At 59.1% G+C, this 15,157-nt stretch overlaps 3 protein-coding genes across 3 annotated transcripts; 2 read left to right on the plus strand and 1 right to left on the minus strand.

Annotated features, from left to right (window-relative positions):
* Window positions 1-1,173: 1,173 nt before the first annotated feature.
* On the plus strand, window positions 1,174-3,015 carry PG997_002619 (uncharacterized protein; the record flags this gene model as incomplete). Its single annotated transcript, XM_066806934.1, has 3 exons — window positions 1,174-1,288; window positions 1,412-1,686; window positions 1,780-3,015. 3 exons carry the CDS (start codon window positions 1,174-1,176, stop codon window positions 3,013-3,015), a joined length of 1,626 nt encoding a protein of 541 aa, XP_066670552.1.
* A 617-nt stretch (window positions 3,016-3,632) lies between these two features.
* On the plus strand, window positions 3,633-5,483 carry PG997_002620 (uncharacterized protein; the record flags this gene model as incomplete). Its single annotated transcript, XM_066806935.1, has 1 exon — window positions 3,633-5,483. One exon carries the CDS (start codon window positions 3,633-3,635, stop codon window positions 5,481-5,483), a length of 1,851 nt encoding a protein of 616 aa, XP_066670553.1.
* Window positions 5,484-5,689: 206 nt separating this feature from the next.
* On the minus strand, window positions 5,690-12,261 carry PG997_002621 (uncharacterized protein; the record flags this gene model as incomplete). The annotated part of the gene is made up of 4 exons (XM_066806936.1): window positions 5,690-8,849; window positions 8,890-11,041; window positions 11,128-11,746; window positions 11,815-12,261. The coding sequence occupies 4 exons, from the start codon at window positions 12,259-12,261 to the stop codon at window positions 5,690-5,692; spliced, it is 6,378 nt and encodes a 2,125-aa protein (XP_066670554.1).
* Window positions 12,262-15,157: the final 2,896 nt, after the last annotated feature.

Here is a 15,157-nt window from a genome sequence, read left to right on the forward strand (position 1 = left end):
GGTCGAACCGCGGCGCCCTAGCACAAGACGGCTGCAACATGGAGCAACAGCATTTTGCGGATATGTAAGTACTATCTTTGGAGATCAAGGCTCATTATTGTTTCTCAAACTCGGTCGAAACAGACTTGCAACAGTTCTATGCATATAGTCATTGGGATATAAATAAAGTCATATGAAAGTGATCGCGTCGGCGAAGATAGAGGTATGCATGTATCCTCAATAGATGGCAGGGGAAATATTTCTGACTGCCGCTCAGCAGAAGATCCCCTAACGCAAGCACTAATGGACCTCGGCAGAAGTGCAGAGATCCACCACAGCTATTGGGACCAATCAAGCACTGCGTAATCCGTCACTAGACACGCGCTGTGCTTCTGGCTGGCTTTGGGGATGACATCAGCTCTCGCTGCCTTCTACGTTACCATCACATGCAAGCTGAGTTGCTGTTCTGCACACTCTGCACTGCACTTTACAGCGCAGCACCGAGACCCTGCTTCGGAACATACTGCAACCACATGACCCCAAATTAAAAAGACTCTTCCCCACGGGCAGTGAGGCACATCTGTCTACCCCGGAGATTGGCAGCAGCAGCATGCGGCATGCTCCCCAATGGAGGGTTCTGTGGGGGAACAAGCACGAAATGCTTCTTCGCTGCTGTGGCATGTGTCACGCCTAGGTAGGATCCAAGCAGCCAGCAGCAGCCACGCCCCAAGTCACTGACTGGCGCATTATTGCCTAATGCTGATGGGTGATGGGCAGTGGTCCCCGGAATGTGAACATGGAATTGCTGTCTGTTTTCGGTTCCCATCGAGCGGCATGTGATTGTGGGCTGGTTTCTGGGGCGCGTGCTGACTTGGGCGTGTGGGATTTTACCGACAGTGGCCGGGCTAGTTTGGTTTCGCATTCACCTCGTCAGCCGTTCTTAAAGACAGAGGAGCAGCCAGCGCCATGCCATAAAGCATGACATGACAATTACATACTTCGTCCCTGGTCCATTGTGTGTCTTGTCGTCTTCTTCCTCCTTCTTCTTCTTCTTGAGATAGTGAATATAGAACGTCTCTGACCAATTGTCACTGCTTCTTCCCTACTTTCCTAACCCACCAGCCAACCGCCTACGGACCGACACTTACCTAGAGACGTCTTCTTTTCTTATTCGGACATCCCGTACTTCCCGCCATGTCTCAAACCTTCAAGGCGAGCGACGTCGCCGCCCACAACAAGGCTGACGACCTGTGGATCATTGTCGATGAAGATGTGTACGATTTGACAAAGTTCCAAGATGAACACCCAGGTACGTGCTACTTACTGCTGCGGCTGCTAGCTGCTGAATTGTCCCACCTGTTCCCGCCTTTCCCGTCGCGCGTCGCGCGAATCGCATCGCATTGCTGACCAATGTCCGGCCGGACTACTACAGGTGGCAAGAAGATCCTCACGCGCGTCGCCGGCAAGGACGCCTCCAAGCAGTTCTGGAAATACCACAACGAGGGCATCCTCAAGAAGTACAAGAAGTCCCTCCAGGTCGGCTCCCTCGACTCCAAGAAGCCCAAGGTCGAGGCCGCCAAGCCCTCGCCCGCCGTCGCTGCGCCCAAGCCCACCAAGGAGGCCAAGAAGGCTGTCGAGGAGGAAGCCGAAGCACTCGAGCCCTACGGTGATCTGATTCCCTTCGCCGACCCCAGCTGGTACCAAGGCGTAAGTAGTTGTTACTTTATTTCTTCCTCGCAATTCGGCAGTGCGCACGCATGAAGAAGAAACTGAAGCTGACTGTCTTTGGAATTGATATAGTACCACTCCCCCTACTTCAACGAGTCCCACGCCGCCCTCCGAGCCGAGATCCGCGAATGGGTCGAGAGCGACATCGAGCCTTACGTCACAGAATGGGATGAGAAGAAGGAGGTGCCGCGCGAGATCTTCCTCGAGGCCGGCCGCCGCGGCTACCTCGCCGGTCTGCTGGGCGTGCACTACCCGGTCGAGTACACCAAGAACACGGTCAAGTCGGTGCCGCCGGAGCAGTGGGACCTGTTCCACGAGATGATTGTGACGGACGAGCTGTCGCGCGTCGGCTCCGGCGGCTTCGTCTGGAACATGATTGGCGGCTACGGCATCGGCGGCCCGCCCCTGATCAAGTTCGGCAAGAAGGAGCTCAAGGACCGCATCATGCCCGGCATCCTCAGCGGCGAGCAGCGTATCTGCCTGGCCATCACGGAGCCCGACGCCGGGTCCGATGTCGCCAATCTGACGTGCGAGGCCAAGCTGAGCGAGGACGGCAAGCACTACATCGTCAACGGCGAGAAGAAGTGGATCACCAACGGCATCTGGTGCGACTACTTCACCACGGCCGTGCGCACGAGCGACAAGGGCATGAACGGTGTGACGCTGCTGCTGATCGAGCGCTCTTTTGGGGGTGTCAGCACGCGGCGCATGGACTGCCAGGGTGTCTGGAGCAGTGGCACGACGTACATCACGTTCGAGGACGTCAAGGTGCCGGTCGAGAACGTGCTCGGCAAGGAGAACCAGGGCTTCAAGGTCATCATGACCAACTTCAACCACGAGCGCATGGGCATCATCATCCAGTGCCTGCGCTTCTCGCGCGTCTGCTACGAGGAGTCGGTCAAGTATGGCAACAAGCGCCGCACCTTCGGCAAGAAGCTCATCGAGCACCCCGTCATCCGCATGAAGCTCGCCCACATGGCGCGCCAGATCGAGGCCTCGTACAACTGGCTCGAGAACCTCATCTTCCAGTGCCAGCGCATGGGCGAGACCGAGGCCATGCTGCGGCTGGGCGGGCCCATTGCGGGCCTCAAGGCGCAGTCGACGCTCTGCTTCGAGTTCTGCGCCCGCGAGGCGGCGCAGATCTTCGGCGGGCTCTCGTACTCGCGCGGCGGGCAGGGCGCCAAGGTTGAGCGGCTTTATCGCGATGTTCGGGCGTACGCTATCCCTGGTGGTAGCGAGGAGATCATGCTTGATCTCAGTATGCGCCAGAGCTTGCGCGTGGCTAAGATGTCGGGGATGAAGCTGTAAGCCTGCGATCGAAAAATTCTGGGTCGGTGTCATGTTGCGTACAATAAAGGCCCCTGTGCTTGCGCTGGAATTGACATGGTTCGACCCAAGGGGTCCCCCCTTTTTACCCTTTGATGTGGAGGGAGGGGGGGCCATGGGAAGAAGAGAGTGTATTAGTATACTACCACAGCACACACTTGGTATGGCGTATCATTATATCCCCATTGTGGGAATAGGGTTGATCAATAGCCCTAGGATGAGATGTTTTGAGCATTTTTTTAGGTATGAATTGATTGCATTCAAAACTACTTTTCCTGGTGTCATCGTGGTGGCGGTGGGCATATCATGACATGTTTCGAGCTTTCGTGGTTTCGTCTTGTCGTGATTTAGTTTAGGCCTTGGTCGGTCAACCTTTATGACCTTGCTGGATCCTTACAATCACATCTTGCTCTGCTTTCTCAAATGGGGAGTAAGGTTGAGCGGGATAATGGGGATAGATAACATATATGAATTGAAAAGAAAACCTTTAAATTGGTTCTCGGGATGCTCTTCTGATGGAAACAGATACACAGGAGTTCTATAACAAGCAAAACCTACGGCGAACCATCATCATCGACCACTAAAACTTATAGCCAATCATGGCCAGCGAGCAAGCCAAGCTCCTGGTGCATCATCCTAGGCTGGAGATGTTGCCTGTTGAGATCATATTTCAAATTTTGGGAATGATTCTAAGGAACCGGACGAAGTGTCCTGACCTCAATGGCATTAAGAGAGAAAATCATCTGAAGCTGGGCTACGGGCGTCCTTGGTTCTCGCGCCCGAGAAGCCACGCCGACGTCTCGAGAGAGTTCGGAGCATGGGAGTATGACCGGTTTGCGGCATGGCCAGTCGCCCTGGCCCTGGCCTCGACTTGCCGCCGTCTCTACAACGTGGTGACGCCGGAGATTTACAAGCTCGACGTCAAATACAGCCGCGCCTCGGCCCTCTTCATCTCGGCCCGGAAGGGCAGCGCCGCGGCGGTGCGCTGGTCCCTCGAGAACGGAGCCCGCGTGAACCAGGTGGACTACACGGTCTACCACCACGACGGACTTGACGAGTGTGACAAGGACCGCCGCCCGGGGAGGTCTTGCTACGCCTGGGCCGTGCCGCTGCGCAGCCGCATCACGCCGCTCCATTGGGCCGCCATCTTCGGGCACGAGGACATTGTGGACATACTGCTGGCGCATGGTGCCGATCCGACCTGCCGGGAGGCCAGGGGAGGCCTTGCCCTTGACCATGGGCCCAAGCTCTCCAAGTGCTGCGTCTCTCGGGCCATGACGCATCGATTGGATGCTTACACGGCTCACTATGGGCCGGCGTACGGATCCTCCTCCTCCTCATCATCATCGTCGTCGTCGTTCCCTGTCGACCCGGGAGTCAACCCGCTTTACTACGCCACCCTGATGTCCGTCCAGCCGTGGGCCGCGGCCTTGAAAGGCCGCCTGTACCCATCCCACATGCCCGTGCCGCAACTCGACGCGGCCGCGGTGCGCCGGTCGCGGCTCGGGATCGCCAAGAAGCTGATCCGGGCCGGCTCGTCCCTGACCACGGACGGAGCGATGGTCCCGATGGAGCGCATCATCTACCAAGGCCAGGGCGCCGTCCTCCACGTGCTCCACCAAGCGGCCGCCGAGGGCAATGCGGACCTGCTCGAGTTCCTCCTTTCATCAAGATCCAGCTCAAACGCAGACGGCGGCGACGGCGGCTTGGAGCTCGACCCCAACCTCCCGGACTACGCCGGCTTCGCGCCGCTGCACTACCTGTTCCACCCGCACCCCGACCTCGTCGACGACGGGCCCGAGGCCCCCACCGACACCGACGCCCACCTGCGCGACGCCGAGCGCGCCCTCAATGTGCTCGTCCGACACGGCGCCGACCTCGACCGCGCCATGCCGCCGCCTATCACTACTACTACTACGGCACCCCCGCCCCAACCGACGACGACGGCGCTCAGCCGCTGCCTCGCGCGGCTGCCCGCCGACAACGACCTCGCCCGAGCGCGCTTCGTCGGCGGCGCCGCCGCCGCTGCCGCCGCAGAGGGGGGACCGGGCGGCATGAGCCACTTAGTGCGGAAGAGGGTGTGGAACATGGAGCTGCGGCACCGGGTCCACTTCGCGGGGGCCGTCGCGCTGCTGCGGCGGGGCGCAGCGTTGATGGAGGGGGACTTGGAGGGCTTTTCCAAGTTGATGCGGTACGAGGGGTTTTTGCGCGCTTTCCAGGAGGAGGGCGAGGGGGGCTTGCCGGCTGCGGTGTTTGCGCGCTTGTCGGAGGAACGGAGGGGTGTCGTGGAGGGAGAAGTGGGACGGGCGTTTTCGAGGGGACGGGCGCCGTCTACCCAGGTAGGTGAGGAGGGGGGAAAATGGCAACGGGTGTTGCTGCGTGTGAGATGGTGCGGGATAGGGGTAGTGAGTTGGGATGTCCCGATTTCCTTTGTCGTATGCCCAGGGTAGGCGAAACTGTTTCTCAGGTCACGTCGAAATAAGTCTCATCTAGTTAACCACAGTGTTGTATATGAATAATCTTAATAATTAACAAAAGAAACCGCAACGGTAGGCTTCTAACGACCGGTTACAACTACTCTACATTTTCCTCGTCAACATACACATACATCCCTCACAGGGACTGCTCTTACACTTACTCCCCCATACCCACCACCTCAGTTCATGTCCTCATCCTCCGCCTCCGTCATCAGCCCCCACTGCGAAAGCTCCTCGGCCCTAAGCATATCATCATCAGACTGGGCCCGTCCGCACCCGTATGCTGCGAGGTCCCACCGCTCGACGCCCGCGGCGCCCTCCATCTCGACCGGGTAGCGCGCGAACACGTCGGCGTTGAGGCGCTCGTACTCGGCGTAGCCCTTGTTGGACCAGCCGCCCGCGCGCTCGAGCGCGAGGCGCAGGAGCCAGAGGTGCTGGCGCGCGATCTGGCCGTCGGTGCGCTCGGGCTCGCCGTTGGGCGTGGTGGGCGCGGCAAAGATACCACCGCGGCCGTTGCCGCTCATTTTACCATAATATAGCATGCCGGTGTCGCCAGTGAAGCCACTGCTACCGCCGCCGGGGGACCCACTGCTGCCAATGCTGCTGCTGCGGCGGGTATTGCTGTTGCTGCTGCTATTACTGCTACCGCCGTTCCCGTCCATGCTAGCGTATCCTGGATCCGTCAGCCCGCGCAGGATATCCTCGTAGATCGCGGCGCTCTTGCGGTAATACCGATTCGCAATCTCCGCGGCCCCCGCAGCGCTGCCCGCGCCCGTGCGCTCCTGGTGCCGCCGCGCGACGCCCGCGTACAGGCGCGCGAGCAGCCCGGCCATCTCGAGCGTGGCCGGGTGGCAGAGCCCGTGCACGCGGCGGCAGTTGTAGACGATGTGCTCGGCGACGCGCAGGGCGGCGGCGGCGTCGCCGACGACGTAGCGGGCGAGGATGTAGCGGCGCGCGAGCGCGAAGGTCGCGCGCGGGGCCCAGTCGTGCTGCGCCTCGCGCGACGCCCAGAGCGCGGTCAGGAGGCGCGACAGGGTCGGGTAGTTTTCTTGCGCGCCGAGGAGGGCGAGGAGGCGGTGGAGGTGCGTGGGGTCGAGCTTGGCTAGGTTGATCTTGGTGCTGGTCTTCTTGTTGGTGTCGCTCTTCTCGCTCTTGTCGTCGGTGGGCATGATGATGCGTAGGACGTCTTCGAGGATGGGCTTGGAGGTCTCGAGGAGGGACTTGCGCGCTTCGGGGGCGAGGTCGAGTTTCTTGTTCGTCGCGCAGCGGCCGATCAGCATGCTCATGGTGAGCACGAGCTTGGCCATGGCGGCGGTTCGGTAGTAGTCGGGCTTGACGGCGATGACTTTGAAGCATGCGGTGGCGAGGTCGCAAGCCTCATCGTAACGCTCTTCCTTGAGAAGTTCCGCCACCCGGGTGTTGCCAATGATACCGACGGTGCGCACCATGTCGGTGGACTTGTGCGTACTCAAGTGTCCCAAGATTGCCTGCATCAGGATCTTGGCCTGGGCTGGAGACAGCTTCGCCTTCGGCAGAAGGCTCGCGTCGGCATGGTGAACCCACGAGGCGTACTGGTCGAAGACGCGCGCCGACGCGGCGTGCCGGCCCGAGCTCTCGAGGCACTGGTAAATTCGTGCCGCGGCCTTAGAGACCTCGAGGAAGTCGCTGGTTTTCGACTGGGTCAGGGACTGGAGCTCGACGAAGTAGGTGTACTGCGCGACCAGCGCCGCCATGATCTCGGTTAGGGTGGCCGAGCTGCGGCCGAGGCTGTACTCGAGCTGGGCGAGGAAGACAAGGCTTTCGCGCCCGCACGAGGACAGGTCGATCTGGCTGCTGCTGCTGTTCGACGTGTCCTTCATCACCAGCTGGCGGTAGAGCTCGTCCGTCATCTCGGTGGCCTGCGTCATCTGGTTGCTCGTCGTGTAGCTAGAGGCGATCGTCTTGGCCGCCGCGACCAGCTGGGTCGAGGAGGACTTGGAGGATGTGGTCAGGATACTGACCGTCGCCTCCTTGAGCTCGCGCGTGATGGTCTCGGTCTCGTGCTGCTGCATGCTCTGGAAGCGGACGAGCTCCTCGAGCTGCGTGAGCGACTCCTCGTGGGCCCAGCCGCGCGATTCCTTCACCGAGCTGAAGCGCTTGCGCAGGATTCCGACGCTGCGCTCAATCTGCGTTGACGTGAGGTTGGTTGAGTTGGAAGATGATGTCAATTCCATGTCCGCGGCCGTCTGTTCCTCTTGCATAATCTTGAGGTCGGATGAGATCTCCTCCAGGTTGATCTCTTGAGTCTTCGTCTGGAGAAGCTCCTCGTACAGCTCCATGACCTGGGACTCAGTGGTCTTCGACTCCTGGCAGACCCTGGCAAGGGTAAGCGTGGCCTGGATCGTGATGGAGGCCGACGCGCCGAAGACGGTCTTGCACTGCGTCTGGTACTCGGTCGTGATCCTGTGGAGGACGGAGAATGCGATGTTGGCATGGCGCAGGCACCCGAGGTAGCGGTCGAAGCACTCGCGCAGCAGCGTCTGGTCCTCGAGCGCCGGGCTCGGCTTGGGTTCCGTCAGGAAGGTATTGAAGAGGGTCTTGTAGTAGGGCAAGGCCTCCGAGAAGGCGCCCTTGCTCCACAGCTCCGTCGCGACGAAGGTGATGGGTTTCAGCGCCTCGGGCTTGCTGGTCTTGGCGTCGCCGTTGATAGCGCGGATGATCCGCTGGTAGTAGCCAACCGAGACGGGGCGCGGGCGAGTGCGCTCTGCGAGGTCCCAAAGGAGCTGGATCACCGTGTCGTGCTGCTCCCCGTGCCGCGCCATCAAATCGTCCAGCAGCTCCTGGCGGATCGCGATGCCGGACTCGGGCTGGGACGTCCTGTCGTAGAAGGAGAGAAGCGCCTGGGTGGCGTCCATCCGCATCTTATCATCCACTTCACGACCGGATCGTAGAGCACGGTAGACACGCAGACGAATATCGCCCTCGTCAATCCGGCGGCGGCGGATGGAATAACACTCGGCCAAGCGGCTGGTTAGGTCGATGCAGTCCTCGACGTGGTCCTGGACCAAGGTGATGTCCTGCATGTTGACGGAGAGCAGCGACGACCAGATTCCGCGGAGCACTTTGATCATGAACTCGGTTGCCTGTTGCCAGCGGTGCTGGGACATGTATTGGGAAATCAGGTTGTTGGCTTGCTCAAAGGCTGTAGATCGCATCGTGGTGATGGAGCGAGAGTACTGGAAGACCGACTCCTCGCGACTCTTCTCCGAAGTGGCCGTCTGGGAGGAGGAGTCCGTCGACTTCAAGACCTCTTGCGAGGTGACCTCAATGGTTTCCTCGATTTCCTTTGTACATCGACGTCTGGGTGCGGTTGGTGGATCGGTAGTACTGCTGACAGGACTTGGAGATGGCCAGTGACACCGAAGTGAGCCCCATCGACTTGACCGTCTTGGCCACCTGGACCAAGAGCGAGGCCGAAGTCTCGGTGAGCATGGTAGTCGAAGACTGGCGGGTGTATTCCTCCGAGACGCTGACGAGAAGCGCCGACGCCTCCGAGGTTCGCTCTTGAGACTGCAGGAACTTCGAGTAGCTCAGCGCGACTTTCAGGTTCTTTTCCGCCAGGATGCTGGACCGTTGGGTGCTATATTCGCGGCTCGCTCGCTGCCATGCGTCAATGTAGACCCTTTCCGCAGCGTCGATGCGGCCCTCTGCGACGTATCGCTCCGCCTCCTTGATGGAGTCGCCGGACCCTTGAATCAGGTCATCACGCTCTTCGACTTCCAAGTGCAATACACCGCCCTCTTCCTCCGTCATGGTGGTCTCCTTCGTGCCCTTCAGCTGGACTCGGAGATCGGTATCGGTCTCCGTGACGACACTCCCAGTGTCTGACTCGGCTTCCACGCGGTAGAGGAGGGATTCCATGACCTGCTCATACTTGCTGACTTCCTTCATAGAGCGGTAGTGCTCGGCCAGGCGACGGAGCGTAGCAACCACGATCTGGCTCGAGGCCTGGCCAACCTTGGACTTGTAGCATTCGACCAAGATGGAGAAGACCTCGTCCAGCTTAGTCAAGACGTCCTTTCTTGAGCTTGTAGTGGTCTTGCCCTCGATCAGCTGGATGTAGTAATCCGCCATCTGGGCCGTCAACGTCGGGTCGACCGGGCGCCGCTTGCCGCTCAGCGTGGTGGCCTCGAAGAAGAGGTCGGCGGCTTCGTCCACGCGGCCGATCTGGCGGTGGATGATGGCCAGGTAGATGATGCACTGTAGCGTGAGCGGGCTCTTGGCCGTGAAGCACTCGCGGTAGATGGTGGTGACGGTCGTCTGGTACGACAGCAGCAGCGGGACGGGGCAGTGCTGCCACAGCGTGGCCTGCAGGCGCAGCGACGTGACCGTGGTCGGGAACACCTTGCTGAACGCCTTGGCCGCGCCCGCGTCGCCGCCGCTCTCGAACGCCTTGGACTGCGTCAGGTGGACGGGCCAGTGGCGGACCGCGAAGTCGAGGAGCGGGTACCGGCTAAGCAGCTGGGACTTGTCGTGGTCGTCGAGGAGGCGGACGGACGGCTCGTGCTGCTCGGGCGCCACCGTCTTGATGTACGACAGCAGCCGCGTCGCGAGGTCGGCGTGCGCGTCCTTGACTGCGGGGACAAGCTGGCCCTTGTCCTGCAGCTCGCGCAGGGAGTCCCGGATGAGCCCGTGGCGGAGGCACATGAGGCCGTGCTGCATCATGACGAGGCCCTGGACGGGCTTCAGCGTGGCCAGCACGTCGACACCGCTCGCGTCGGCGAGGGCGCCGCCCTTGTCCGCCTGGACGCACGACAGGGCGCCGAGCTCCTTGGGCGACAGGGGCCGCTCCGCCGTCGCCAGCCACATGAGCATGAGCCGGGCCTCGTCCGTCATGCTGGCCGCGTGCACGCACTGCTGGACGAACTCGGTGATGGCGGGCTTGGCCTTGGTCATCTTGTCGACGGCGGCGCGGAACTCGTTGAGGCCGACGGCGCGGCGCAGGCGCTTCGTCGCCAGCTTGGCCCAGAGGAAGGAGCCGGCCGAGGCCTCGGTCAGCGCGGAGACGACGGACTCCTGCTCGAACTCGGACATCTGGCCGAACTCGGCGTCGGACTCGAAGTGGCCCCGGACCACGGCCATGATGTCGTCGAAGACCAGGGCGTCGCTGATCTGCATGTCCGCCTGCCCGGGGGCTTCGGCCATCTTGACCCGGCCCAAGGTGATGAGCCGGACGCTGCTGCCGCCGACCTTGGCGGTCGCGGCCACGAGGCGCTGGAACAGGGCTTTCTCGTCGCACGACGCGTCGTCGATGCCGTCGACGACGAGGACCACCTCCCGCGCGGCGCCCGGGAGCCCCGCGCTCAGGGCGCGGCCCATGGCCGCCCAGGCAGCGTCGTCGTACTCGTCGTTGGTGGCGGCCGTCTGGCACGCCTTGTAGGCGTCGCACAGGGTCTGCAGGAGCTGGATGTTGCCGACGCGCTTGTCGAGGAGCTGGCTCATGATGACTTTGGCGATGGCGCGCGTCGCCGTCTCGACGGGGACGTTGCCGTCTGTAACGAAAGTAGGTGATCGCAGTTAGAATGGTAACACTAGACAGAGAGGGGGAGCATGTGCCATCGGATAGGAGAACACGTACCAATGGGAACGTAAAGGGCACTGTGGTGGACCCCTGAGATCGGCCGCTGCAGATAGTCGACAATGACGGACGAGGCGACCGTCTTGCCGCATCCGGGCTTGCCGCTGATCGACAGGACCTTGTCCTGGCCTCGCAGGAAGCGCGTCAGCTGGGGCGCGACCCAGAGACAGGTCAGCTCCTCGCGCTCCTGGGCCAGGAGCGACACGCCGCCGCCCGTGAGGTTGGTCAGGACGCGGTCCTCGGGCGCAAGCCACGACTTGATGGACTTGACATCGGCCACCGTTTCGGCGCCCATGTCATGGGCCAGCAGCTGATGACGCCACATGGCGTCGGCGATCTTGTCGCACCGGTCCCGGAACGTCTTGATCTGCTCCGCGAAGGTGGTGTAGATGTTGACCGAGACGGACTCGGTGGACGCGCTGCGGATGGCCTTGTAGAAGTGGGTGGCGACGCTGGCCACGACCGTGACCAGGTCCGTGATGGCGAGCACCAGGTGCTCCCGGATCTCCTGCGAGACGCGGAACATCTCGGTGCGCTCCAGGAGGTCCGCCAGCGTCGTCGATATGCTGTAGAAAAAGCCTAGTGAGGTGAGCAAGCCCGAGGCGTTCTCTTTGCCCAGCTGGAGTGTGCAGGGATGTCAGCGGATGAACGTCGGATGGCGAGATAGAAAGAGGGAGGAATCCTGACCTTGAGCAAGATGGCACAGTAGCCGTAGGCCACCCGAGTGGCGAGGCTGCTACCGCCCGCGAACTCATCGGTGGCCAGCTCGAAGGCGTGAAGCCGCTCGACAAAGAGCTGCGTCCACGCGAGCACCTTGTCGTAGCTGCTGCCCTCGGCCGGCAGGTGGCTCATGCGCTGCACGGCGATCCAGTCGAGGATCGAGAGGTGGGTCTCACCCATGATCTGCGCCGACATGCCCGGGCCCAGCTCGGCCTCGCTGCGGCGCTTGAGGGAGTAGACGACGCTCGAGATGGCGGGTGTCTCCATCATGGCGGCGGCGGTGCTGCTGGCGACCGAGCGAGAGGATGCCTCTCGGTGCGATGTGGTGGAGTTTGACATCATCATGGATTCCATGCTCATCCCCACGAGGGTATGGGGCTGGGTCGTGCCGGACATAACCGAGGCAGGCGCCATGTTTGCGAGAGCGATGCGGCAGGTGTTCTTCTAAACAGGTTCGATCGTTGTTACTGCTTCAATGCTGTGGCTTTTGTCTAGTAACGAACCAACAGTGTAAACGAGTGTATAATGTAGGTAAGACGGCGTTTTGTAGATAACGAGGAAATTGACTTTGTGGCTAGGTTGAGAGATCTGGGATGGTTATAAATATGAATATCTGCATTCATCCAATGAAGAGGAGGGACCCTTGATTTCGATCGCGGCCCCAGCGAGGTGGATTCAATGATCGCTACTGGTAACGTCACTGTATTGCCCATCATAGATGCCACCTCCAGGGTTACGGTAATGCTGATCAAGGCCGTGAGTGGCAGCACCATTCCTTTGGGTTTGGCTTTTGTTGTGTGGAATCTTGGCGCTGGTCAAGTTACGGTGCCGCAGTCCCATTTCAGGTTCGTCCGACAGCATAAGTTGATTGCAATAAGCGATATCTCCGACCCAATCGGCGATCGGTAATAGACCTTGGGTGAGTTTCTCATACTGACTTCGTTGGTGCGTCGACAAGGCCACAAGCCGTGTAGCCGTGCAGTAGCCGTTCACCCTCGGCCGTCCCCCGTGCATTGTCGATCAGTCTCAGTTGCGCCGAAGATGCCCATGTTGGGCGGGGAGGAAGTGGAATTAGACTAGCGGGAGACTGCAATGTGAGACTTTACGGGAAGGAAGCCGAATTTAGAGTGACGGGATGTTGCATTATTGCATTCTGGTACTTTATGCAATGTACCCCGAGAGCTAGTGTAAGCAACCTTGGCCTCGCCAGACCCTCCGTATCTCGTCCCTCGGGGCAGATGTCAAACGTTCACTCTGGCTGGATATGAGAAAGAGAGAAGCAATCAACCTAGAAACAACGTGATATGAAAAGCTCTTGACTGTCACTTGCATGTGACATTGGCTGGTAAGGGGCCATTTTCGATACCCTTACCCTGCAAATCTACCAGCCTGTTGGCAAACTCTCTACTTCCCCGGAAACGTGGATACGTATAAACCTATACTTTAAGCCATTCAGCATATACTGCAAGTACAACTCTCTTATGCATACTTGCTTCAGCCCCAACGGTCGCCAAAAGGGATACTCCGCCGAACAGAGATGTGGTGCAGCTCCAGGATCAGCAGGTATATCAGTTTGCTATCCAACCTAAAGGATATCCTACGGCCTTGTTACGCTCCAATCTTCGAAGAATGGCAACATTTACTTTTATTGTTATGTTGGAACGAAGGCTGTTTCGGTCTTTGTAGTGGCTGCAGCTTTCATACGCGTACCTCGTTTATTATGTTGAGACTAATTACACCAGGGCGGCCAGCAATGCTGCACACTGCAATTCCGGGTTTGCTATGCGCCTGCAACTGAGATGACGCGGTCCCGGATGAGCTCGCCCTCTCTGTAGGAGCTCATGTTAGCCGGAGTGGTGTAGAAGGGGTCTTATTCCGATGGGATGGGAGGGTCACCGTCCGCTTGAGGTTACAGAAGTCCTAGACCCAGCTTCAAGGGAGTCAAATTTGACAGATCGAGCTCTGGGCTGATGGTCCGTTCAGCAAAGCATGATCGGGGGCAAAACATAATGATAATCACACGAAGACATGAGTTGCCACGTGGGCAAACATGCTGAGAGCTCCAGGGGTAATCAGATGGTAAAGACTGATTACAGGCATCGCTGCTTGGACATATCTATGACATCAAGAACAGCAGTCAGATCTTTCATCGCTAGCAACTGTGTGTACAAACGTGGCCTGTTTTGAATGTCCATCTTGGGTTCAGCCAGATGCAGGGTCTACCGTATCGAATCTAGAACGAGAAATATGCAAGATTGGCAGGGGATCTCGGTAGGGTGTCTTGAAAACTTTTTCTGCCACGGCGCCGCGCGCTGCTTGTCGTCCGAGCTTGGCTTCCGGTCCGGGTCGGGCGCGTCGCATGGTCCAAGGGCCCGTGTCTCACTCATCTCGCTGATCGGCGAAGAGCCGGACCTCGGCTAAGGGAAAGGTTATGGAACCACACTTCTACAATTGGCCTGTTGCATATATTGGAGTGGGTAAGGACCTATGCTCATTGGACGAGTTGGGCCGATTTTTCTGTCTCCCGGTGCCGTTGGCCGAGTCTTGCGAAGGCCAAGTTTGTGTCTGTGATGGGCTTACCAATGTATTGGATACGACGATCGAATGTCTTGCAGAGCAGAAGAAAAAAGTGATTTGAGACAAGCAGCTCAACTCACGGACCCTGACCCGAAAGTCAGGAAACCACGCAGCACGGCACTCCTCAGATGCATTGATTCCACGCCGATCTATTGGGGCATATCGAAATGTAAAATGGTGACCTTACTAGCTCTCGGGCTTTGGTTATGTAAAGTTCGAGGTATAACCCCCTATCGGGCCCCTGAAATACATCGGATAGGGGGCACCAACCAAGATTTCATAAAATGGACTTTGCCTTTGACGGCGGCCTTGCATTAACAATCAGTCTCAGCCTCTATACGCTATGTCACAAGCCCCTCATCAGGTGATAAACGCTGATAACATGATTCTCGGCTGTTCAGTGTACCCAATGCGGGATGGGATATGTGAGAAGTTGAGGGGCTTCAAAAGCCAGAGCTTGCTTGACGTCTTTACAGCATAAGACGATAGCAGCATTGGCTCTTTACACTCAGGTATTTAAAACATTACTTGGACAATCCGGGGTAGAGCCGCAGGTGCTATGACCAACAAGCTCCGAGACAACAAGTCGATAGGTGCTTAGATCGGGGCACACCTGAGACAGCGGAACATATACCGCCATTCATCAAACAGGACACTTGGTGGCGGACGGTGTCTAGTAATTGTAGTATGAGATTCTCAAGTTTGTCAAGATTTACGTCGCTTAAACTGCACA

The sequence above is a fragment of the Apiospora hydei genome (genome assembly GCF_038363865.1).
Source record: "Apiospora hydei strain CBS 114990 chromosome Unknown utg000004l_segment0_segment0, whole genome shotgun sequence".
Classification (NCBI taxonomy): Eukaryota; Fungi; Ascomycota; class Sordariomycetes; order Amphisphaeriales; family Apiosporaceae; genus Apiospora; species Apiospora hydei.